The 27,139-nt window shown below is 40.8% G+C and overlaps 1 protein-coding gene across 10 annotated transcripts in view; it reads left to right on the forward strand.

Annotated features, from left to right (window-relative positions):
• The first annotated feature begins 8,618 nt into the window (after positions 1-8,618).
• LOC148801701 (uncharacterized) overlaps positions 8,619-27,139 on the forward strand; it is a 28,144-nt gene continuing 9,623 nt past the window's right edge. For 4 of the 10 annotated variants that reach the window (XM_088901371.1, XM_088901373.1, XM_088901372.1 and 1 more), the window contains exons 1-5: positions 8,619-8,859; positions 9,025-9,060; positions 16,403-16,471; positions 21,114-21,172; positions 21,643-21,872. In XM_088901371.1, coding sequence (XP_088757497.1) covers positions 8,759-8,859; positions 9,025-9,060; positions 16,403-16,471; positions 21,114-21,172; positions 21,643-21,671 — 294 coding nt within the window. In that variant the 5' untranslated portion in view covers positions 8,619-8,758 and the 3' untranslated portion in view covers positions 21,672-21,872. Of the gene's footprint in view, positions 8,860-9,024; positions 9,061-9,211; positions 9,336-16,402; positions 16,493-21,113; positions 21,173-21,642; positions 22,161-22,264; positions 26,619-26,690; positions 27,092-27,139 lie in introns of all 10 variants that reach the window. The other 6 variants (XM_088901369.1, XM_088901370.1, XM_088901367.1 and 3 more) reach the window with 5 other exon arrangements.

Consider the following 27,139-nt stretch of genomic DNA (forward strand, 5'->3'; position numbering starts at 1 on the left):
ACTGTGGTGCCGAGCCCCTTGGTCAGCTCTGTACTTTAGCCCTTTGGCTGGGGAAGGAGTGGCTCCAGCCACTCTTGGAGTTCGCTCGTGTCATAGAGGCGACTAAGTTATAATGCCGAGGTCTTTGTTAGTTCGGCATTTTGGCCCTTAGGCTCTGGGAGTGACTCGTGGTCTACTCTTGGAGTTATCCCATGGCATAAGAGCGACTGGGTCTTATCGCACCGGGGTGTTTGTTAGCTCGGCATTTTGGTCCTTAGGCTCTAGGAGTGACACGTGGTCTACTCAGTTATTTATAGGTAATATTGCCTTAGGTTGACAATATTCCATGCCCGAGGTACTTGTTTCCCTTCTAGGGTTTTGATCTCGTATGTTCCTTCTCCGAACACTCGCTTTACTCAGTAAGGTCCTTCCCAGTTCGGACCAAGCTTACTAACACCGGACTCAGGCACCATAACCTTACGGAGAACCAGGTTGCCGACGCGGAGAGTCCACTTCTTGACCCTGGCGTTATAGTACCGAGCTACTCTTTGCTGGTAGGCCACGGTCCTGATGCATGCGAGGTCTCGTACTTCGTCAAGCAAGTCGAGGTTGGTACGTAGCTTGTCTTTATTTGCCTTGTCATCATATGCTTCTAGTCTCAGCGAGGGAACCTCGACCTTGGCTGGAATGACTGCTTCTGTGCCGTGGGTGAGGTTGAAGGGGGTCTCTCCTGTAGCGGTCTTTACCGTGGTACGTTAAGCCCATAATACGCTGGGCGGCTCCTCTGCCCATAGTCCCTTAGCTCGGTCCAGGCGTGCCTTTAGCCCGCGGAGGATAGCTCTGTTCGTGACTTCCGTCTGTCCGTTTGCTTGAGGGTGCACCGCTGAGGTGAAGTTCTGTTGAATTCCCATGTCTTGGCACCAGTTCTGGAATTTGATGTCCTCGAATTGCTTACTGTTGTCGGAGATCAATACCCGAGGTAGTCCGAAACGACACACTATGCTCTTCCAAAAGAAATTCTACACATTCCGGGCTGTGATGGTTGTGAGAGGTTCAGCCTCGACCCACTTGGTGAAATAGTCAACTGCCACCAATAGGAACCTCCTTTGCCCTGTTGCTGGTGGGAATGGTCCGAGTATGTCGATCCCCCACTGTGCGAATGGCCACAGGCTAGTTAGGTATTTTAGGTTGGCGGCAAGCCGGTGGTGGATGTTGGCGTGCTTTTTTTTTGACGAGCTCGGTCGCATCTGCCTTCATCGTTGGCCAGTAATATCCCTGTCGCAGTGCTTTCTGGGTGAGGGCCCTGCCCCCCAAGTGTCCGCCGCACAGGCCCTCATGAGTATCACGAAGAAGGACCAGCTCGACCTCAGAGGGTCGCAAGCAGCGCAGATAGGGGAGCGTGTAGGATCTTCGGTACAACCGCTCGTCTATCATGATGTATTTGGCTGCCTGACGCTCTACCCTTCTGGAGGCATTACGATCTGCAGAGAGGGTTTCCTGTAGCAGGAAGCTCGCGAGCGGATCGATCTAGCTCGGCTCTGCTTGAATGACCGGAGCGACCTCCTCTGCTCCCCCCGAGAATGCTAGGCCGTGGTAAGTTCTCTATATACACGGTTCTCATGGTGTTATCGCTAGTGCTGGCTAACCGGGATAGGGCATCGGCCTCAACGTTCTCTGATCTTGGGATCCGCTGGATGAAGTGTGACTGGAAGTTGAGTAGAGCCCCTCTTACTTTGGCTAAGTAAGCTATCTTGGTTGGCTCGCGAGCTTCTTACTCACCCGTAACCTGGTTGACCATGAGCTGAGAGTCACTACAGACGATAATGTGATTGGCTTTCACCTCGTTTTCTAGATTCAGCCTGGCTAGTAATGCCTCGTACTCTGCTTCATTGTTGGATGCCACGAACTCGAAGCGCAGTGCGTACTCCAATTTTACACTGCTTGGCCCATACAGAACGATCCCAACTCCGCTGCCTTGCCGGTTCGACGAGCCATCTACGTGAAGGATTCAGGGCTCCTCGTCCCAGTTCACGCTTGGTCTAATTAGGAGAGATGTCACGCTGGTTGCTGCTTCATGGTGCCCAAGCTCAACCGGCCTGGGAACATCGGGCTCGCCCGAGCTGGGGGCCTCGTGTTCGACTGACCTGGGGACTTCAGAGCTGAAGGTGCATTCTACAACAAAATCTGCCAAGGCTTGGGCCTTGATAGCAGTTCACGGTTTGTACTGGAGCTTGTACTCGCTGAGCTCAATGGCCCACTTCGTTAACCTTTCGGAGACCTCGGGCTTGAGCAAGACTTGCCTTAGAGGTTTGTTGGTAAGGACGACGATGGTGTGAGCTTGGAAGTATGGACGGAGGTTCCGAGCTGCAATGACCAGTGCATAGGCTAGTTTTTCTATCTCCAGGTACCTCGTCTCTGCTCCCTGCAATATTTTACTAACATAGTAGACGGGCCATTGGATCCGATCTACTTCTCTTATTAGTACCGAGCTGACCACCTCGTCACTTGTCGAGAGGTACAGCTCTAAAACACCACCCTCTTTGGGTCAGGTTAAGACAGGAACGGTGGCGAGGTACTTTTTGAGCTCGTCGAACGCGAGCTGACATTCTTCAGTCCATTCGAAGCCTTTGCTTTTTATTGCCTTAAAGAAAGGCAGGCAACGGTCTGCTGACTTGGACATGAAACGGCTCAGAGCGGCTAAACGGTCGTTCAACTTCTGAACCTCTTCCAATTTTCGGGGTGGTCTCATTTCTAGGATAGCCTTAATTTTGTCTGGGTTATCCTCAATGCCGCACCGGTTGACGATGTACCCTAGGAATTTACCCGAGGTGACACCGAAGACACACTTATTCGGGTTCAATTTCATGTTAAACTTATGCAGAATTTCAAAAACCGAATGCAAATCTTGTATTAAATCATGTGAAAATTGGGTTTTGATGACCATGTCGTCTACATAACACTCTATTTTCCTGCCAATTAATGGCTCAAATAGTTTATTTACAAGTCTTTGGAAAGTTGCCTCAGCATTTTTCAACCCAAAGGGCATGACCTTGTAACAGTACAGGGCGAGCTCGGTTATGAAGGCAATCTTCTCTTCATCAGCTAGGTCCATCCTGATCTGGTTGTAGCCCGAATAGGCATCCAGAAAGCTCAGCAACCCATGCCCCGAGGTCGTGTCCACCAGACGGTCGATCCTGGAAAGCGAGAAGCAGTCCTTTGGGCAAGCTCAGTTCAGGTCGATGTAGTCGACGCACATGCGCCATTTACCGTTAGCCTTTTTCACCAGAATGGGGTTGGCCACCCAGCTCAGGTAATGGACTTCCCTGATAAAATCGGCTACAAGGAGCTTCCCGACCTCCTCATCGACAGCCCTCCATCGCTCTGGGGCTAGGTTGCGTTTCTTCTATCTAACGGGCCTAACTACAGGATCAGTATTAAGCTTATGAGTTATAATGCTAGGGTCTATGCCGGGCATTTCTGTCGCGGACCATGCAAAAATATCCAAATTCTTGAGTAAGAAACTTACCAGTTGAGATCGTAGAGGCTCTTCAATAGAAGCGCCGCCGGGATGGAGACGGTCTCTTCGGTGGGTGCGGCCCGCTCCGTGCACTGCTCCGCGGGTTGCTCCAACTCGAGGTCGTCTGATACCTTGGTTTTTCCTTTGAGGGTGGCGACATAGCACTTGCGGGAGTCAAGCTGATCGCCTCACGTCACTCCGACTCTAAAGTCTGTAGAGAACTTCATTGCCAGATAGTAGGTAGAGACTACTGCTCGTAAGGCGTGGGTGATGGGCCGACCTACTATTGCATTGTACGGGGAGGGAGTCGCGACCACCAGGAAATCATGGTTGAGCCTCACCACGCTAGGCTAGGTTCCACAGGTACAATAACTCTTCCCAAAGGTCTGACCTCCTCTCCGCTGAATCCCACCAGTGGAGTGCTTGTGGGCTTCAGGTTGCTTTCTTGGAGCTGAAGTTGGTCGAAAGCTGCTTTGAAGAGAATATCCGCCAAGCTGCCCGAGTCGACAAGGACACGCCTGACTTCAAAGTCGTTGATCTTTATCTTTATGACGAGCGCGTCATCATGGGGATAGTGGACCCCTTGCGCATCGTCTTCTGTGAAAAAGAACGGTTCCTCCACCCTTGGCCGCTTCGGGGGATTCTGTTCTTCCCTGGCAGCCTCGCGAGCTGATGACCGAGCTACAACCGAAGTGTAGCTTGCAATAATTGATCCTCCGACAATTACATGGATGGTCCCCTGGACTGGTCTCTTTTCAGGGGGCTGCCTCTGCGACTATTCTGCCTGCCTGCTAGACTCGGGAGCATCTCTACTCTGCTCCCCCCACCGACATGCTTTATTATTACTATTATTATTCCGTACAAAATTTCTCAGATACCCGTGACGGATGAGCTCCTCTATCTCGTCGTGGAGGTTTTTACAGTTTTCGGTACTGTGACCGTGATCTTTATAAAAGCTATAATACAAATTTTTATTTCTAACATTAGGGCCTGCCTTCAGCCGAGGTGGCCACTTCACATACGGGGCGTCATTGATCTCCATGAGGATCTCGGCCCGCTTCGCGTTGAGGGGCATGTAGTCCCTTTCTGCTGCTGGTGCTCGTAAATGCTGATTTTTTTTGCCCCCCGAGCTTGGTCCTTATTCTTTTTGTTGTCGCCCTGAGCTGGGGGCTCTGGTTCCCTCTTTCTTTTCTCAAGGGCATGCTCGCCCTTCTGGTTGACCTCTTCCTCCGTCCCTATGAACCGATCTGCGAGCTTGAGGAAATCGGTCACGGTCTTGGGCTGATTGACAACCACGTGCCACTTGAACTCTTTGTGGGTGATGCCTCACTTGGCTACAGTGAGCCAAACTTCGGGGTCCAGGTCGGGTATTTGTAAGCAAGCGTCATTGAACCGCTTGATGTAGCTTCGGATGGACTCCCCTTCCTTCTGAACTATGCCAAGGAGGCTCTCTTAAGTTCTTGGGCACCTCTTGCTGGTGACAAAGTGAGAGGTAAAGACTTGCACAAACTGCGTCCAGCTTCTTATCGAACCGGGCGCGAGGTTTCGGTACCAGATGCGGGATACTCCTTTGAAGGTGGTGGAGAAGGCCACGCACATGCAGGATTCACTGGCTCTTGCCAGGTGCATATGGTACTGAAAGGCGTCCACGTGATCATTCGGATCGAAGGATCCATCATACTTGTCCAGTGGGGGGAGTTTGAAGTCCCTTGGCATGGGGACAACAAGGAGCTCTGGTGACAGAGGGAAAGGAACTGAAAGAAGCGGAGTAGCTTTTACCTTGCCCGAGCTTACCTCTTCCTTGCCTTTGAGTTCGAGCAAATCGTGGGTGGCAACTCGACGAGCTCGGCGACGTCTCCGCTGCCTCTTAGTCGGCTCGGCGTTGGTGCTGCTGGCCTCGGTATTACCAAGCTCGATGGGCCCAGGGAAAGGCTCAGACTGCTGTTGGTAGCTGTGAACTGATGGACCTTGTCCCAGGTCGGCGACCAACACCTCGAACTGGTTTTCGGCAAGTGGGAGCTTGAACTGCGAACGCTGAGGCGACGCGGGTCTAATTGACTGGGAAGCCTCCGACCTGACTGTAGGCTGCGATGCCGAGGTCTCTCCCCGGCAGGAAGGAAGTTCATTCCGGCGGTAGGGCCTTGGTTTGCTGTGTGGCTGGATGCTGAGGGGGGAGTAAAGGAAACTATTGCTGATACTGGTATTGGGAAACCTGGTGCAGCACTTGTTGTTGATAAAGCTGAAGTTGCTGGAACTGTTGCATTTGAGCCTGCATGGCTCGCATGCACTGCATCAGATCCTCAAGCTGATCTTGGCTGGCCACCGGAGGGGGGATGGCGGGTTCAACGAAGGTTGTTCCGCCCGTAGAGGGAAGTGGAACAGTCACGGGTGCCACTGTCTGAGACACATTTAGACTAGGAACTCCGTCCGTAGAGAGGGGGACGATGAACTGTCCGATGCAGATAGTGGGAAATTGGGGTTGTTCCTCAATGGCGTTTCGACGTCTGGCGCTGCTGGAGGAAGCCATGAGTGCTAATGAGTTCTTTGGAGAAAGTTACACATAAGTTTGAGGAAGGCTTTTTGAAGTGCTTCCCACAGACGGCGCCAAATGATGCTGCGCGATCCGGGCACTCCTAGCTGGCTGGAACCTGGCTCCTAGTTGCAACCGACGGCACCTGAGACGAAGAGGAACGTGAAGAATTCTCGGGTAACTCTCCCGACGGGAACACTTCGATGCTTAACTTAGAATTCTGAGAAGACTCAAGGAAAATGAAGAGAGAAAACTAAGAGTGTTGATTGCGCTAGCTTCAATACCTTTGCTTTGCGAGGGTTGGGGTTCTCTTATACCGGAGCTGTGTCAAATCTGGCGTTCCAGGGTACGGATTCGTTAGGCGTGCCATGCTTTTCAAAGATGGCAGGCACAACACCGCCTGGTGAGAGACGTGGGCGCTACCTCCAGATCCAGTAGGTATGACTGTCAGACGGATCTTCCCTGCAGGTTGCCGAGCTACTTTGCACCGAACTACCCTACACCGAGGTGCCAAGGTATGCCGAGGTGCTTACATTGGAGGTGGACCTCAGACAAGTATGGACAGGAGAGTTGACGGTGCTGTCTCGAAGTGTTCCTACCTCGGGACACTTAGCCAAAAGTCGGGGTGTTCCCCTCTTAGGAAGGAAGAGCTCGTGTCTCAAGGGGAGCACGGATCTCCACCCTTAGGGAGGATTTGGGATGAGTTGGGTCTCGCTTCCCGGTGAGTTACCACATCCGCCGAGTTGTTCGACTGGGCCTTAGCAAGCTTGTTACGTCGAGTTGTGGCCGGGCTGTCGCGCTGAGTTGTTACCTATGCCAGGTCATGTCCACGTGTCCCCGTGCTACGAGGTCGGGCCAAATCACCCTACATCACATAGATTTAAGATTTTTATTAGTAAAGAAGGGCCTTTTTGTCTTTCCCTATGTATCATTTACCAAAGGATAAATTGCTAAAACCTCCCCAAAGTTTTTTACCATTACTGAAGTCTGTCTTGAAATTTGGTAATTGCATCTATCTCTTGAAATTTCTCGCATAATTGCAATTATCTCCTGAAATTTCTTGCATAGATTAAAAAGGTTTTAACAATATTCGAAAATTAGATTTTGAATTAGAGATTCAGTATAATTAAATTGAATTTAAATAATTCAAATATTTAATCGAATTTGGATATCCTATTTATACTGAATAGTTAATTGGATTTGAATTCATATATGATTTGATTTAATTTGATAAACATCTAAAATTGACTGATCATTTAATTCTTATATATAATATATAAAATATTTAAATATTTATATAATTTATATATAATAATAAAATTATATAAATAATTTATATATTCATATACTTTATATAAATAAGATATTTATATAAAGGGTGAGGGTTTCATCACTTATTTGGATCCCTCTGTCTTGTTCCATCTCTTAAGAACCCTAGATACAAGACATTAGCCCCCACTAGAACAAAAATTTCAGGTACAATTAGTCAATTGTTATAAACAATAAAGATAGCATAAGCCATAAGTTAATTTTCAAACAGTAAAGGTACACATAGTCAATTAACAAACACTAAGAATTTAAAACAGTAAAGGTACACTTGGTCAAATTTCAAATAGTAAGAAGTTAAAGTTGCACTTTTACCTTTAAGCCATTGATACTAAAGGAAAATTGGAAAATAAATTAACTTTGGAAAAGATATTGGAAGGGCTTAAAGTAGTGATTGATATGAAGAAAAAATTTAGAAAATAAACATTTTGGTGAAAAGTAACTATATGAATATTTTAGACGTTTTTATATCTCTTATTAGAGGATTATAACAAAAAGGATCTACGTGCAATGTGTCAAAATTCAAGGGAAATAATTGAAGTTAACAAACTTTAGGATAGGTTTCGGCAACAGCCAAAAATTTTACGGGAGGTTTTAACAATTTACCCTTTTTCAAAAATCAATGTGTAAAAGTAATTTACCGTTTTTAAAAAATCAATGTGTAAAGTGCCACTAAAAATATGATATAGCGGCAATTAATTTATCGACACTTTGGAAAATGCCATTATATATATTTTGTTAGTGGCAATTATTCATAAGCCCCACTAAAGACCAATAGCATTTGCTCATTAAACACTAGAGGTGTAAAGTGGGCTGTGTCGGGCTGACCTCCAAATTTGGCCAGTCCGTAGGCCATCACAGGTCGTGCCGCCCTCCCTAGGGAAAAGTTTGGGGGTCAGCTCGGCACGGCCCACGGCCTAAGTTCGTGTGGGCTCATGTCGTGCCGCGAGTCAGGTTGGTCCGTGGGGCAAGCCTTGGCCTAAATCGGGCCATGGATCGGATCAAAGCTATTTTTGCCTATTTATTTAAAAAATTGAAAAAAATTAAAATTTTAATTTTATATGAATTTTGATGTATACAATTGCTTATATATATAATAATTAAATAAATTAGTATAATAAAATTGAAAACAATTGTTTATTTTATTAATATATTATTATATAATTATAATTTATATAATGTATTATATATTATATATAATATATACGAGTTGTGTTATGCCAGGCCGCAGGAAGCACGGTCCGCTTGGCCCATGGAGGCCCTGGACCATCGTGTCGAGTCGAGCCGCTGGCATCACGGGTTTTTTGCCCTCTATTAAACACTTAGATCAACGGCTTGGATCATTTTAGATTATTTAATCAATGAAAATAAAAAAACATATTGCGCAGGTTTTTTCCCCACGTTGAATGAACTCTCCCAGACTCCCACAATATTCGACGATTGAGTTCTTCGTCATCCCCAATTCCACTCTGCTCTCTCTTGCATGCTTTCTCCAACTGAATAACAGGTACGCTTTCTTTCTTTCTAGCTTCTTCTTCTTCTTCTCTACAATGGAACGGGTAATGCTAATGGTTGGAACAAATAGGGTAATCACGTTTTTTGTTTGTGCATGATTGATGAAATCTGGAAATTTTATTTTTAACCTTTTGTCTTCTTCTTTGCAATCAAATAGGGAAACCTCTTCTTCTTCTTGTTTGCAACCGAGTAGGTAATGTAATCGTTGAAACCGAATAACGCAACCACATCACACTTTATTTGTTCGTGATTACCCTATAATCACGTTTTTTGTTTGTGCATGATTGATAAAATCTGGAAATTTTATTTTTGACATTTTGTCTTCTTCTTTGCAATCAAACAAGGCAACCTCTTGTTCTTCTTGTCTGCAACCGAGTAGGTATTATAATCATTGAAACCGAATAGGGCAACCGAAGAGTGACCGTTTGAATCATTTAAGCAAGGTTTCTTGACCCTCCATATTCTAAGGTGCTTAGTATGCTGTTTACATTGGTATCTGTAGATTGCTTCAGAACTGAATACTGATTTCTGCAATTCTTACTAGGACTATTAAAATTTTTACTCAACATGTACAACTTTCTATGTTTATATTGCTCTCAGATCTGAGTAACTTGTCAATTGTTGTAAAGTAAATCCAGTTCATGTTGAGTTTGTAAGCTGAGTAATTTGCATAGTTCTCTGGCTTTCTTTTTAATGATATTTTCGTAACATTTCTATTAGTTCTTATAACATATGGGTTTATAAACTAATATTTATACCTTAGAATCAACAAATAAAAATTTTGTTTTTTATTAGTTTTACTCTCCAAGGGTCCTTTGGTTGGTATTTTAACTTTTTGACTGTTTGACATCTATGTGACAACCTTGAACCTATGTTATATTCCATATACCTCTCTCCTTTTCATACCCATAAACCATAATTCTATATCATAAATTATAATCCTATATTATAACTGTATTTCTAGAGAATATAGGTGATATGTAAACTAGAATTCAAGAATCTGGCAACTCCTGTTACTCTGGTCCTCTGCTTTGAAGAAAACTAGATATAAGACAGGGATTTGTAAAGAAGCTTGCAGATGCAATTTATGGAGGCTAGGTGTATTTGATTTTGTTTTCCGTGGTCATTTTTATGTTGTAGAATTGTTTTTTCTAATGAGTGAGTATGCTCCAAAGACTTCCTATAATCATTGGCCTTGGAGGCTTTTGATTCCCTTTTGGTCAGTACATTCCTTTGTAATCAATTTCCTTTTTTTTTCTTTAATGAAAATTTTATTTTATTATCAAAAAAAAAAGAAAACTCTGAAGCTTTTGAAACCTAAAATGTATCATCACACACATTATCTTTAGTCCTCTAGCCCTAATCCCCCCTCCCAAAATGAGTCCATAAATTTACAACCAACAACCTAACTTCCATTGGACATCAATTTTGGGATGATGCACTTGTGAAGGGAAATAAAAAGAAATGAAAGAAAAACAAGCATAGAAAACATGTGGGATTTATATGGTTTGATATTTTTTGCCCATGTCCATGGAAGATCCCTACAAAACTCACCATTCTCAATTTAACTTTGTACAGCCCTAGTGAACAAGCTAGTATATATATTCAGAGATTACTGAATTAGGTTTTCTTGAGGTTCCTAATTTGTTTACAACCAACAACCCAGGAATGAAACATTTATTGAAAATACCACTATATTCAGAGATTATTGAATTAGGTTTTCAGTTTTCTTGAGGTTCCTAATTTGTTTGCAACCAAGAATGAAACTTTTATTGAAAATACCACTCTATGGTTGGCATATGGATGAATTTAACATTACCATTTGGGTTGAGGTTCTGTCCCCTAGACCCTAATGCCCTGATGCCCTGCCATCAATGCACAGATAATGGGTTTTGAGTGTAAGGGTGTAGTACCTCTGTAAAGCCTTCGTAAAGTACTGGATTTGAACAATGTTGATTGCAGTGTGTGTGTTGGGGTCTTTCCTTGTCTCTCTTATTTTGGTCCAAAGACTAAGGCAAGAAGTGTACTTGGAAAAAGAAATTTTGTTTTTGGCCTGTCTCCCCTGTGGAACTTACTAATAGATCAAAGGTAGGCCTTACATGAAAATGGTCAACGATCCAGTGCTGTAAGGTGGATATAGGTCTACCAATCTCAAAATGCCCTCTTTCTAGAATGATCAAGTTTTCTCTGCCAAAAAAGTACAAGTAGCAGAAGTTGATGTAGGGTTACTTGCATGTGGTGATATTATAGTGGAGGTTAGAAATCCTGAGTTAAAGGTGATATCTCTCATGAAATTTTTATCTGGATCTGACTTAGTCAGAAATCCTGAGTGAAGGCAGATAATTATAGAACCTTTTGCAAAGTGCAACTAGAGATGTAGGTATGTCCTTGTGCTGAAACAATGAAATTGATGGCAATATAAAAAGCAACATTGAGAAATACCGTACAACATGGAACATAATGAGCTTCCCTTCGAGGGTAAGACAGAGCAAAATGCAATATGGTGATAATTCTATCCATTCCCCATCTCCCAGCATGACTTTAACTTTCTCATATAAGGAGACTTTGTCAACACCAAACCTCAAAATTAAATTGTCATCACCATTTTCTGAAACAGAAGACAACACTTAAGTGAGAATTTGTCATCACCATTGTCATCAACACTATGCCAGCTTTTGGGTATTTGTGTTGCTTTATTATGACTGGAATAATTTAAGCATGCAATTCTTCTTAAGATTCCCAACCATATTTATACATAGTTGTATGAATCTTCATTTTGGTTTGGGTTTTGAGATCTCATGGTGTTCATATGTTTCCAACCATATTTGTACAAGCAATGTTTCCTTTAAAAATCAATATTATTAGAAGCTAAACCAGGCCTAGAGACCCCTAGGACCTGAACTAGAATGTGATTGGGTCAAGTAGGTTGTTGGGTCAACCTAGATTTTAGGTGGATGCCATGAGCCCACAACAAGATGTTGGTAGTCCTTTTCATTCTACTTTCTTCTCCCTTCCCAAGGAAAAATGATATATTTTATTGAGGTGCATGAGGGTTGGTATCCTTTGGTTTGTATGGGAAACCAAGCAATTCTACCTTGAACAACTTTAGTTTCTTGGATATTTTGCTTATTCATATTTTTCCTTGAAGCATCTTAATATATATTTCTTTGGATATCGATGAAATAGGGAAAGAGAATGGTCTTGTTGGCTTGAGGCTTTCATTGCTATTAGGAAAATGTTATCTTCTTACACATAAAATGGTGGGAGTGTAGATGCTTATATCTTGGTGTACCCAGGGTTACAAATAATGGATAAAAGTTGGATTCATGAACCAAGGTATCTCAATCAATAATTCCTCATTCTATTCTTTTTCTCCTTATCCAAAATGAATTTCTTAACCAATACTTAGAATTATTGTTGGATAATTATAGGTTGTCCCAAGCATACCTAAATGGAGTTGACCAATTCCTTGATTTTGCCTTTAGTAATTCAGCCCGTGATGGTTGTATCCGGTGTCCCTGCAATAGATGTAATAATTGCTTATGGTTTGAAAGACAAGAAGCATGCGATCATATTATATGTGAGGGGTTTAATGCAAATTACACCAATTGGACATTTCATGGGGAAGATAGGTCTTCTGTTATGTCTGAAGGTGGAGATACTATGCATGATGATTCAGACTCAAGCGATGACATGCATGGGTTATTGCATGATGCATTCGGATTTTCAAACTTGGGAGATGAGGCAAGTGAGGCAAGCATAGACCTAGATATGGACATAATGAAGAATATGAGAAGTTTTTTAAATTGCTTGAAGATGCTAATAAGGAATTATATTCAGGTTGTAAGAAATTTACCAAATTGTCATTCATTGTTCGATTATATCATATAGAGTGTCTTTCTGGATGGAGCAATAAATCTTTTACAATGTTGCTAATGTTGTTAAAGGAGGCACTTCCTATGGGTGAAACACTACCAAACTTTTTCTATGAAACCAAGAAGATTATTACCGACTTGGGACTAAAATATAGAAAAATTGATGCCTGCAAAAATGATTGTATGTTATATTGGAAGCAAGCTGCTAATGATCAATCATGTCCTAAGTGTGGCGCTTCTAGGTGGAAAATGCCAGAGAATTTAAATGGTGAGATAAGATCTTCTTCAAAGAATAAAAAAGTTTCTAGAGAAGGTATTGCACTATTTTCCATTGATACCAAGGCTCTAGAGGTTGTTCATGTAACCAAATACATCTTCTCTTATGAGATGGCATGAGGAGGGCTGCACCAAAGATGGGGTATTGAGGCATCCTGCTGACTCCCCAGCTTGGAAGACATTTGACAATTTGCATCTAGATTTACTTTAGATAGTCGTAATGTGAGACTTGGTTTGGCATTAGATGGTTTTAATCCATTTAGGACAATGAACATTAATCATAGCACATGGCTTGTTTTTATGGTATATAATTTTCCATTGTGGCTGTGCATGAAGCAGCCATATTACATCATATCTTTACTTATTTCTAGTCCCTCTTGACCGGGTAATGACATTGATGTATACTTACAACCTGTGATAGATGAGATGAAGGAATTATGGGAAGTTGGAGTGGAGACATATGATGCTTTAAGTAAAAGAATTTTTCGATTGCATACAACAGTGATGTGGACTATCAGTGATTTTCCCGGATATGCTTCTCTATCTGGATGGAGCACTAAAGGCTACTATGCTTGTCCTTGTTGCAATACGGATTGCAGTTCTCAATACTTGAAGGATAGTCATAAGGTATGTTACATGGGTCATCGACGATTCCTTCCGTTTGATCATAGATTCAGAAAAGATAGGAGGTTTTTCAATGGCAAGGAAGAAATCCGTGATGCACCAACTACATTGCATGGGTCTAATGTTCTAGCTCAGTTGGAGGGTATTACTTTTACATTTGGGAAAGGAAATGATGGAACAACTAGGAAAAGGAAAGGACTTGATGACAATTCTGTTAATTTCTATAATTGGAAGAAAAAAAGTATCTTCTTTGAGTTGCCATATTGGAAGGACAATTTGTTGCGTCACAATTTGGATATGATGCATATCGAAAAGAATGTGTGTGATAGTGTGATTGCAACTTTATTGAATATCAAGGATAAGACGAAGGATGATATGCATGCTCGTCTTGATTTAAGGCGTATGGGTATAAGCGAAGCACTCCACCCACAATCTACCGTAGGAGGGAAGACATATTTGCCTTCTGACTGCTTCACACTGTTATCAAGGGATAAAGAAATTTTTTGCAAACTATTGAGGGAGTTAAAAGTTCCTGATGGATATTCTTCTAACATTTCACGACATGTGAATTTAAAGGAGCGTAAGATTTTAGGGCTTAAGAGCCATGATTGTCATATTTTGATGCAACAACTACTCCCTTTAGCTATATGAAAAATTTTACCTAAAAGTCTGAGTTCAGTTTTGGTTGAACTAAGCAATTTCTTCATGGGACTATGTTCCAAAGTTGGTCAAATAAAGGAGTTTGAACAACTGGAATCTCAAATTGTACTTACACTTTGCCACTTAGAAAAGATTTTTCCTCCATCATTTGATAAGTGAGGCAAGGATCGGTGGTCCAATACAATATCGTTGGATGTATCCTATTGAAAGGTAAATTGATTGGTAATTCTTCATTGATTTATGTCATGTTATAAAAATGTCATTTAATAGATAGAAATGTTAATTATAGGTATTTACTCACATTGAAGTCCCATGTGCGAAATATAAGTCGATCAGAGGGTTCTATTGTAGAAGGATATATAGTAGAGGAGTGCTTGACATTCTGTTCAAGATATTTGCATAATGTAGAGACAAGGTTAAGCCGACCTGTACGGAATGATGACCATGGAAACCTTACAGTTGAAGAACAATCATTTATTTTCTAACAAAGGGGTCATGCTATAGGAAAGGTTGATACATTGGAGTTAGATCATGATTCATATATACAAGCTCATCGATATATGTTATTTAACCATGACAAACTTCGTCCCTTTCATGAGTTATTCTCAAACTTCCACTCTTAATTTTATCAAATTAAAAGATAAAATTATCTTATGCATTTTAATTCACATGTAGGGAACATATGAAGTTTCTTAAGTGGCAACATCATTTTTTTTTATCAATATAAGTGGCAACATCATCGTGCACAACCATAGGAAATTGAATGTATTCATAATGATACATTTCATACGTGGTTTAGGGACCATGTAAGTGATTTAGATTTTACCATGATATTTAGTATATTCTCAAGAATTTAAACTAATTTCTCTTATATCTAATTAGATTTATGAATTACGTCATTCAAATGCTGAGCAAGTACCAGAAGAAATAAGATGGATGGCTATTGGTCCAAACAAGGTTGTAAGGAGATTTAAGGGCTATATTATAAATGGCTTTAGGTTCCACACCAAGGATCGTGAGTAGAGAAGAACACAAAATAGCGAAGTTATCATAACTACCAAAACATCAAGCTTTGCGAGTGGCGATGATATGAATCCTATTGTTGATGTAGCATATTATGGTGTCTTAACCGAAATCATTGAGTTTGGACTATAATGGGGGTAGAAAGGTTGTAATGTTCAAGTGTAATTGGGTTGATGTTCTATCCCAAGGTAGAGGCATCAAGACAGACGAATTGGGTTTCATCCTTGTGAATTTAAAACAGCTTTGCCACACTGGTCAACATTTATCTAATGAGACATTTGTGTTCGCGTCTCAAGTTGAGCAAGTGTTTTATGTTCAAGATCCCATTGATACAGATTGACATATTGTTATGAGGACAAGACCTAGAGACTTATTTGATATGCAAGGGGAAACACCGAATGAAGATGTTGATCAATACTTGTAGAGCCATCCTTGTACCAATCAAGGTTTAGAAGATGCTACAACTATTGGTGATGTTGATAATAATTGGGTTAGGGAAAATGTTGAAGGGACTACAATTGACACACCTTTACCACCTATTATGTCAATGGAAATGAATGATTCATATGACATTGAGCTTAGATATATTCACGATAGTGATATTATGTTTGGTGATAATGAAGAAGGCACAAAGTATGATTTTAGTGATGATAACCAGGATGACTCTGATTTTGGTGAAATGAATGAGAATGACAGTGACTTTGAAGATAGTGATGAAGATGATTGAAGCATAAGGGTGTATATGTAATTGAAATTATAATAGAATTTAATTTTAGCATTTTGGTATTCAAACATGAGATTTAATCTTGCTTAATGTATCTTTATCTTGCATTTCTTTCTATGGAGATATAAATTTAATTCTGGGTTATTGTATTTGTTATTTGATCTTGCTTAATGCATCTTCATATTATTTTTTTTTCTTCTTTTTGTGGTAATTGATTAGAAGCTTCTCTGATTAATATTGATAGCTTAATATTAATTCCTCCTTTCTGGCAATTGGATCTTGTATCTCTATCTTAACAACATCCTTTTATCTCCCATGTGTACTAAATGTCCTTTGTTGGTTCCCCTTTATAGGTTTCTTCTTCTCAAATTGAATAGAGGCAACCACAGTTTCAAGTTTTCTTCCTTTAGCATTGGACTTTGGTGAGGAACTCCCTTTTACAGGTTTCTTCTTGTGTCAAATAACACTTTTGGCATAAAAAAGAATAGTAAGGAATATCTTTGCAAACCATGTTGACAGCCACGAATATAGAACACCCTTAACTGTAACTGAAACCCAGCAAGCATGAAGCTTTACCATCAAGCCAGCTGCCATTTTTTCACAGATTAAAGCTTTCTATACACATATTACATTGCTTCCTGCAAAAGAAAAACTCATAAATCAAATCAGATATAAAATAAAGAGGAATGAAAGATGTAGAGCTGCATACAAAACTTCAAAATTAAGGCTTAGTTTGTTTGTAGTATGGTATAGATGCAACGGAGCATAATTAGTCTAAGTGTAAAATCTGGTTTACTTTTGCTTTGGATTTAATTGTCTTATTTATTTGTGAAAAATAAAATAAGAAGAAATGATTGGTTGGGACCAAAAATGATTTAATTGTCATATAGCTGGGAGGCTTAGATGATGATGATGATGCTTATAGAAACATGACAGTTCTGAAATAGATGATTGGTTGATTCCAGAAAATGTATATTTTTTTTTAAATTCTAGAAAATGTAGAGCTTAGCAAACTATACACTTGGTTTGCTTGATTCTAGAAATGATGATGATGCTTTTTTTTTTTTTTCTTTTTTAATTCCAGCAAACTATACACTTGATTCCAGAAAAATGTAGATTTTTTTTTTTAAATTCCAGAAATGATGATGATGCTTTCTTAAGGTCGTTCTACACATGCATTATAATAGGATTTCCAGATGATGTTGGCAATTGAAATTGACCTGTTCTTGGTTATTAGCAGCCGCAGTTCATGCTGATTTTCCTTGGTTGTTGAACTAAATGGGTTGTTTTCTTTCTTTTTTTTCTTTTCTCTGTAGATCTCCTAACCGAATGATGGTTGCCCAATATCTGACATGTATTCAGTTAAAACTACTTTTTGTTATAGACAACCTTGGTCTATCCCAAAGATACTTAGATTTATTCATTCAAACCTTATTCTCTAAGACCAATTAATATGTAGGGTCCATGCAACAAACAGATTGCATCTTCTTTTGAGTTACCTTCGTTCTATGTGCACATTATGGTCATTTCTTGTCTGGTTTGAATACCGTTTGCTATTATGGTAGCCTTCTATGGGTCCAACCATCTTTTGTTTTAATGGTTAGCACATATGAACCAACTATACACATGGTTAGTGATTTAGGATTAGGCTAGTGGAGATAGATAACAGGCTAGGTATTGGTAGCTAATGTGTTCAGAAGAGGTAAAGAGGATGGGAAAAAAGGGATGGATTTCACTGTGAGTAAACAGTTTTCAATGAGCTCATTTTATAACAGTAACTTGTCTTAATGAATTAGTAACGTGTCTTGATGCTTTTGATCAGTGTTCACTTCAAGGTGTTGGGTTGGGCTAGAACTGGAATGGATTAGCCTGGTGCATCAGACCATAATTGTCACCCATAGCCTCCTTAAGCATTCCTGATCTCTTGGGTTGAGAAATAAGAACTCACAAATTTCCAATATAGTAGGGCACATAAGTATGGAGTGTGGTCAAGTTAGATCAACCCTAATCCAACCCAAGTTTTTTTTAACCCCAACCCTAACACTAACTCAAACAGAAGGGATCAGCTTGGATTTGGGTTAGCCTGATTTATTTTATTTTATTCTATTTTTTTGAGCTTCACCAATTTGTGCATTGTTATATGTATAAAGACAAAGTTATGGTGCTTGAGAAGTATCATATTACCCATACACCATGCCTTTCTAGGACAAACCAACCAAGAGAATTTAAAATGTTATGCCACATAAATATAACTTGAATAAACTCCATGACTCCTAAATTGACTCTGCTCCTGATCTTACAAGCCCGAGTCAACAACCCAAATTGATGAGCTATGGCGTTCAATGAATTTCATTCATTCATATGGTTGATTCTATTTTAAGTTTTAAATAAATTATATATAACTTTTATAAAAAATCCTATATTTTAAGGAACCTAGTCTTGATATGTCTTTTCTCACAATCTCACTCTATAAATATACCCTATTTCTAAAATATTTTTAAATAATTAGAGGGCTTGAGATCTTTTAAACTATTTGTAGGATTTTGTTGTCTAGTCTGCCTAGAAAGTCATTTTCGGATGTGCTTTCAAAGTCAAAATTCTATCACATTATGTCCACAAAAAATCCATTAAAGATCATAATCTCATATTGTCACTCTATGTGTGGCCCCCCTCATTCCCCAGTTAATCAAGATATGACCATATGGGTTTTCTTTGATATGAAGAATAAAAGCAGGAGACATCTATTCAACAGATTTGAATGACCTAGGAATCTTTCATGCCATAGCTTAGCTAGTGGCCTAAAAGGGCTTCATCTGTTCTCTAGGCCATCTTCATCTGTAGTAAGCTAGTCCAAGCCGGATTTGTCCACATTATCTTTGTTCCCCATTATGAAGTACAGTGAGAGAGTAGTAGAGGGCTTAGCGGTTTAGAGCTTGATATAGCAAATACATTATACATGGGCTGAGGGTTGTGCCCAACTCTACCCCAGTAGAGTCTCATGTGTATGATTCCTTTCCTGTGCAGTCTGCAAGGAAATCTGTCCCATACAAAAGCTAGGACAATAAGACAAGGTGGCTTGCGTCTGGGGCTACAGGGCTTGACGTATAGTTTCAGTTTGGGGCTCACAAATTTGTCAGGTGTCACTATCAGGACCCACCACTAGATGGGGGTCCCACTGCTTATCTATCAAGTGATCAGCTTACTTTTAAGTTTTTAACCAACTGACTTATCTATGATCTGGGGGTATTGATTTTTTAAGGGGTAGTAAACTTGTTGCAGAACTTATTCCAAAAGAACCCGTCTTTGTACTCAAAATGTTTTCCGGCTGATTTGTGGTCAAACTAACTATTGTTCATGATGGGGGCCCATCAGGGGGTTGGTTCAGAAGCAATAGAAATTAGACAGCTGGGTTGTTATGGGCCCAGGACCATATGCATTTTGATGTCTCCTGCAGCCCCAAACCAGGGAGAGCTTTGGCCAACACCAAAAGCTTGACAACACACACTGAGTTGTGCTATCGAATATGAAGGTTTGCAAATGAACAAAATATCAGCAGAACATTGGAGGTGAGAGAGTCCTGATAAAGAATCCTTTAATAGAAATATGACCCAAAAATCCATTAGCATGAAGGTGGATGTTAATTCATTTTTGGTCTATAACATGCTTTAAGTTTCAAAATATAACACCAAACAAATTAGACTAGTGGAAAGGAAACAATAAAAAATGAATAATGTAAGCTAGGCAGTACCTGTGATGTTGCACTAAGATCTGAACTCTTCTCAACTAAAATGTCCAGTTTCTCACCTCGTGCAAGCACACTATCAATAGTCTTATGCTGTATCAAACAGAAAAAGGAAAGGTAAGTAAAATAGAGGAAAAAAACATAAGAATAAAACAATCAACATGACTGCTTTTTTTAAACAAAACTCATTGAAATTAGATTTAAACAAAAGATATCATTTATCAACTTTGATTTTCAATTTTAAAAGCATGTTTGTCCAAAGTGAATAAACGTGCAGTTTTCTATTATCTACAAAAATTCAATCCTTAGCAGGTAATCTCCATGATTAGAGAACATAATAGAATTTGATATCTTAATACGAGCAATTGCTCAAAATTAAGTTTTGGTGAAGCCCACATCCATCCAAAAGAGTGGTCATATAGTCAACCCAAAACTTGAAATGTTTCCAAAGAATGTTAAAAGTATGAAATTGAGAAGCAAGGCTCTGTTTTGTTTTTTTTTTGATACAATGAGAGATGAACCAAGACTCTATTTAAAAAGACTTTACTACACAAAATTCTTGATAACTAGAAGAGATACTTCGTTTTTTAACAAGTAAAAGTGTAATTGTATTAAGAGAGGAAGAGATTACCTCAAAACATAGTAACTGATGCATAGAGCATGGATCAGAAAATACAAAAGTTTCAACAAGCTCAATACAAACACCCTTCAAAGCATAAGCAGAAGAAAATTTGAAGGTTTTCTTCTTCCATTTAGTTTAGTTGACATGATGAAAATCCATGTTTCTTGATGAAAATTCTACTCTCATCCTTAATTGGGTTTTCGGATGGGTTCATATTGAGGTGAGCCCATCCTAAAGCCAGTCGATTGGCATTATGGTATGGAACAGGGCGAGTTCAATACCCCCCCCCCCCCCCTCCATTTAGTAGTTGGGTTCAAAATTGGAGTTGCTTCAATTTGGGTTCAGGCTGAGGTAAACCTGTACCAGACCCAACCCATTAACATCCCTATAGTAGTGTTACTGTTTCTATCATTTTCCTCTTGTTTTACATATGTACATTGAATGGAAAGTTATTGAGTTAAAGTTCCTTGTTCTTGAAGTGAAAACTCATCTTTGAAACCAAAGAAGAGAAATTAAGAAAGTTGAAATCCTAATGAAATAGACTCCAAACATACTAAAATCTACCAGACTTTATGCAATCCACAGATTGCACCTACTAATGTCATTTCTCCTATCAAGTAGGTGCTACAAATTGTACCTACTAATGCTTACCAAACAAGTAAACTGCACCTAATAATGATGTTTCTTTTCCCTTTACCAGGAACTTGCAACATTCCTCCCTCCATTTATTTGGGACTTTTTTCTATCATGGACTAGATGGCAAGTTATTGGCATAATTCCTCCTGTTTTACATATGCACATTGAATTCTTTAGTTTTTTAGGATTTATATGATAGACAAGATTACCCTTGGAAGCCATATTGAATTTTTAGTTTCCTCCTATTTTACATTATGAAAATTGTTTATTTTATTTTATTTTATTTTAATGTGTTGGGTTGATATGAGGCGGCGATTTTGCAGATTGCAGTTGTCCAAATCAATTTCAAATGAGCCCTAATCAGATGAACCTACACCACCACAGTAGAGCCAAATAGAGACACCACAACCTGAGTTACCACCCCAATAGAGCCCAACAAATGCACCACAAATTGAAGAGGACTCTAGCCAGTCACATTCACCTTAGAAAAATGATTCTATGGATCATAGTACTAATATCATAAATGTTAATTCCCAAATTTATACACATGTTTCATATGCCATGTATATTGATATCTCTTTTGTTTGTGACAGGATATATTAGAAAACCCGTGGGCCCATAGAATATGAGGATGTTTGGGTGATGCCTACGGGTCAACGCATTAAGGTTACTTTTAAAGATGGTCAACCTGTTGGTGAAGAGGGATGCTCATTATCTCATTTCTTTGGTATATTATCCCGTCTTGGAGAGTATGCACCACTTAATTATAGTGATTGGAGGTTAATGCCACAAATTAACAAGGAAGACGTGAAAATTGATACAAGTATGTAAAATATTTTATATTCAAAATGTCTCATTTTATTTACTTATATGTCATTATAATGCTTTCTTTTTACATATTATGCAAATCAAGTACGAATTTGATTCTGATCATAAGGACACAATATGTCAATCTCTTGCTAAAAAATGGAGGGATTGGAAGTGTTATTTAAAGAAAAAACACTTTGATATTCACAATATTTATGAGGAATGTCTTATTGATCGTGATACTCGAGTGGATCTAGACCAATGGAAGTTCTTCATTAACTTTTGGAGTTCAAACAAGGGAAAGGTAATATCTAGTAATTATTTCTTTTCTTTTATTTTATATATTACATATGCTATTATATATTTTTTGATATTTCATAAAACATTATTTGTTTGTTGCTTTTGTAGTCTTGTAGCATTGCGAATGCTGAAAATCGTAACAAGCAAAAGTTCACTCATGTTGCGGGTACAAAAAGTTTTGCAAGAATACATGAAGAATTTATAAATTCACTATATGCTAATTTAGTGAATTATTTGATATTTAACATTTTTAAATAATGATAACGACAGAAGTGTTGATGGAAAAGAACTATCATAGGCAGAGAATTTTATAGACACATTACACACGCAAAAATGGGAAGCCCATGGATGAGGAACCTTCATGTATAATTGTATGTATAAATATTTCTTTTTTTATTATATATATTTTGAAAATTTTCATATTGTAAGGTATTATGTTACGTAAATAACTACATAATTAATTTTAATATTTATTTTTTGTTGTAGTTAATGCTTAACGAGTGAACATTTCAAATGTCTGAAGTTGAAAGGTCTTATATTGGCAAGGATGATATTTTCTCTCAAGTAATGGGAGAAGTGCGACCAAACCGTGTTCGGACTTATGGTTTAGGCCCCACTCCTAAGGGCTTGTAGGGTATAACACCCAAGTGGTCTCAAAGTCGACAACTGGATGATATTGCTCAAAAAGAGAATGTGAATGAAATGATGAAGGAACTCAGTGAATATAAGGAAAATGTTGCACGCTTAGAGCAAATAATGACAATTTTGGTTTCAATGAGTACATCTATTAATACTATCAACCAAAATGCAGTTGCATATTCTCTTCGAGAACATTATTCCTTAACATCAAGCCATTTAGTTGCAACCCCTGAGAGAAGTAAATGAAACATATACAAACTAGTTTATGACTATGTTTTTCAAATTTAACATTATTATTTTAAACTTGGTATTATTAGGTAGCTTCTGCACTAGCAATACAAACTAGTTTATGACTATGTTTTTCAAATTTAACATTATTATTTTAAACTTGGTATTATTAGGTAGCTTCTGCACTAGCAATTTTGAACACCCCACTTCAAAATAATAGACCCATGAATTCCATAGAGGTATGAATAAGGCATGTTATAATTTAAATAACTCTTGATATTTTAAATTCGATAATTGACAATTAACTTGTGAATTATAGGTGCCACTAAGAAAGAAAACAAATAATATTAGATTTTGAAATGACATGGAGGTGTTTTTCATATTATGATCACTACAACAATAATGGCCTTTTCCTTTGATTTTACAGTTTATTACCTGCACAAAATCATTCCTTATTAGTGTTATATATTATTCCTCACTTTCATTTTAAAATAGACAAGTGTTCATGTTAAGAGTTTTAAAAACCTTGGAATCATTGTGGCTCGAGGGATTCTTTTGAATAAAGATCCATAAACAAAAGTAAGAGTTGAGTTAGGTTCAGATTTTTTTGAGATATTTATTGATGTGCCTATTATACACAAAGATGCTTTAATTCGACTATATGGTCATTTTAAAACAATTAGAGATGCAATTGGAGCAAGTATCGCTTGATCGTCATTTTGTATTAGTTATATTTTAATTATACTTGATTTTAAATGATGTTTTATATGCAATTTATTTTAAATGACCTTAATTTTTAATTTTTTAATTTTTTTCAAGTTAAATTTGTAAACAAGACACAACAATAGGCACATGGGAGCATGATTTGAAGAAGTCAGTTTTTACATTTTTTTTGGTTTAATATGTAACAAAACAACTAGTTATTATACATTTATTATGATGGATGTATAGAAACTCTAAAATTTGGATATATATGGATATATTATTCTTTGTTATTGAATTACTTGTAGTTTAAAGTTACAAATACAAAAATATGATATTTTGCATCAACAGGTATTACAGGTTTGGCAACTTATGAATTCATTATTATTTAAATTAATCTGTATAAATTGATATAGTGGTGATTATAATTGCCACTATACACTATCTATATCTGTCGCTATAAATCTATTAACTTTTATAGTGGTAGATATAACCACCGTTATACATAAAATATACAGCACAAAGTAGTTTATAGCAGCGGTTATATCCATCGTTATTGATGATGCACGATCTGGCCGGTCTTAGCTTTTGATGATTTTGCCTCCGAAATGAGTAACAGGGACCTGAAACGGGAGGAGAAGAGAGGCTCCGGGGAGAACCCGGCGTAAGGGCTCCGAAGCTCAAGTTAGAGTCTTTCAAAGGCAAGAATAACCAGATAGCGCGGAAGTTAGCATACCTCATCCCTGGAGGGGTAGAAGCCTTTTATAACTACTTCGCGCACTCACTTCCAGGCCTCCGTCAGGTCGGACATGATTACTTCTGAACTCCTGCCAGTTCGGGTGTCACTTCCTCCTGTCGGAGCCGTCTCTGCGGCTAGTGACGACGGTTGCAGGTGGCGGTGGTAGGAAGCCGTTTGAAATGCGGCTGTCAGGCGTCAGATTCCAAATTAGTCAGGTACGCCGCCCTTGGATAAGGACGTCCTTGGCATCGGGTACGTCTGGCGGGCCTGGTGTTTTGGAGTGGCGAGCGAGGTGCCTTGAGCTCGGTTTGGAGTGTTCCGAGCTGCCACGGGTCAGCTCGGGTCAGCGCTGTGAGGCTTGGGCCCAATATAGTTCGTGCTCCTCTCAGGGAGCTCGGGTTCTCAGGAGGGAGCTCGCTCTTATCAAGGAGCTCGGGCTCCTAGTAGGGAGCTCGGACTTAGGAAGCTCAGGTTCTTTAGGGAGCTCGGGTTCTTTAGCTCGAGTTCTTTAGGGAGCTTGGGTTCTTTAGGGAGCTCGGGTTCTTTAGGGAGCTCGGGCTCCTAGTACCGAGCTAGGACTTAGGGAGCTCGGGTTTTAGGGAGCTTGGACCTTTAACGGGGAGTTCGCTCTTAACAAGGAGCTCGGACTAAATACAGCGATCTGGAGTTGGGGCTTGGTAGCGAGTTTGGACTTGCTTCCGATGTTCGCTTTGGGTGCTCTACTGTCCCGGGCTGCTTGCCTTTGCCACGCGTCGGGCGATCGCGAGGTCGGGCCAAATTTCCCTTCATCAATTGCCCCCCACTCCCTGCGACGATGGTTCCGTCTTGGCGCGGGGAGTTTGCAAGGTAGGAGGGTTTTTGGTCCGTGCTGAGCGCGCTTGCTATAATTTGATTTTCAAAAAAGGGCGCGCGTTTGGGAGTCGTGACGGCCATGGTTCGGGAGTTGCGCTGCAGACGCTTTTATTGCGAGGAGACGTGCGCCGTTACTCCGTCAGTTTCGGGAAGACGCGTGCCGACACCTGTCCTCTGACAAGACGTGCGCGACGTTCCGTCAGTTTCGGAAAGACGTGCGCCGATTGGTCTTGGAAGACGTGCGGCTTAGCGCAGCTGTGGGCCGTTGGATTGGCTTCGATCTGGGCCGTCGCTTTCCGTACGCAGTGGATATAAATAGTGCGCAGGGGGGGGCGTCCTTGCTATTGTTGTATATTTTGAGCTCGCGCCTTAAGTTTCAGCTCGCGTCCAGGCTTTTCAGCTCGCGTCCCAGGGCTTCTTGCTTGTTTGAGTCCTCGCGGTCTGCTTCAGTCTTCTTCCCGGGTGAATGTTCTTTTGGAATCTCGTTCCGTTCCACGATGTCCGGGTTGGAGGGTTCAGACTGTTCAAGCGGGTCTGATGTGGGTTCTACGAACCAGTTTGCGTCCCACGGTAGTTCAAGTGAGCCCGATGTGGGTCCTGAGGAAGGGGTCGTGCCTACCACCCGAGGTGCTTCGGGTAGGTCGGCATCCACTTCCCGTCGTGGCCGGGTTGTAGATCAGTTCGGCCCTTCGACTATGACGCTGGAGGAACTTCAAACCCTCGTAGACTACTATAATTTGCCCAGCGAGTACGGTTATTTTATCCCTACGGGGAGCTTTCCTTGGGAACACGGTCCTGATGAGATGGTAATTTTCTGAGAACAGCTCGTCGCGGGGCTGCGACTGCCCTTCCACCCTCTTCTTGTCGAGGTCCTAAACCACTTTGGTGTGACGGTTGGCCAGCTTCACCCGAACTCTATTAGGAACTTAGTGGGAACGATCTCTTTATTTTGCGACGAGAACTTCCCTCTGGATCTGGAGATTTTTTCTTCTATCTTAATGTTGAAAAAGCAAGTGGGTCCCCTTCCTGGGCGTAGGCGGGCATACTACCTGTCCCCTCGCCCGGGCTTCAAGCTCTTACACGGACTCCCCAATAAGGTCCCGGCGTGGAAGCGGGACTATTTCGGGGTGCGAAGTGCGATGGGGTGGCCGTTTCAAACCGGCTGGGGGGTGGCCGTTCCTGATTCTGGCATCACACTTGATGAGGAGACGGCGGAGGGCCTCCGGCAATGGGCGCGGCTTGGGCTGGATTGCCAATGGTATCTGACGGAGGCCAAGCTTATTGCTGCGGGCCTGAGCTCGGGTAGGTTTTTTCCCTAGTGATCTTGTCTTGTTCTTCACTTACGTCTTGCTGATCCCGAACTCCTTTTCGCAGGTACAATGGATTCTCGAGGGTCACGAGGTGCGCACTTGTTCGAGGGGATGAGGAGGAGAAAGCGGGTGGCCAAGCGAGCTCGCGCCGAGCCATCCCGAGCTGCGGAGCCCGAGGTGCCGGACTGTCCGGCAGAGGAGCCCGAGATGGTTCCTCCTATGCAGGGGCTGGCGGGGGCTCCTTACGCTGAAACCACACACACGGGGGCTCCCGCCTATTCCGAGTCCGCTCATATGCGAGTCGGGCCGTCGGGCTCGGAGGCCCCGGGGGACTTCAGGAGCGTGCTGTCGCCTGTACATGCTCTCCAACGGAGTAAGGAGGCGATGTTTCCTGAGGAAGTTGCGGCGTGGACCGAGCTCCCTCTGCACCAAGTGGCCTGCTGTGCCGTTACTCATGCCATGGTGGTAAGTGATCCCTTCTTTAGAGCTCGGCTTCTAGTTTTTTTTTTTTTT

The sequence above is a fragment of the Nelumbo nucifera genome, chromosome 3, assembly GCF_055504915.1.
Source record: "Nelumbo nucifera cultivar China Antique chromosome 3, China Antique-T2T, whole genome shotgun sequence".
Classification (NCBI taxonomy): Eukaryota; Viridiplantae; Streptophyta; class Magnoliopsida; order Proteales; family Nelumbonaceae; genus Nelumbo; species Nelumbo nucifera.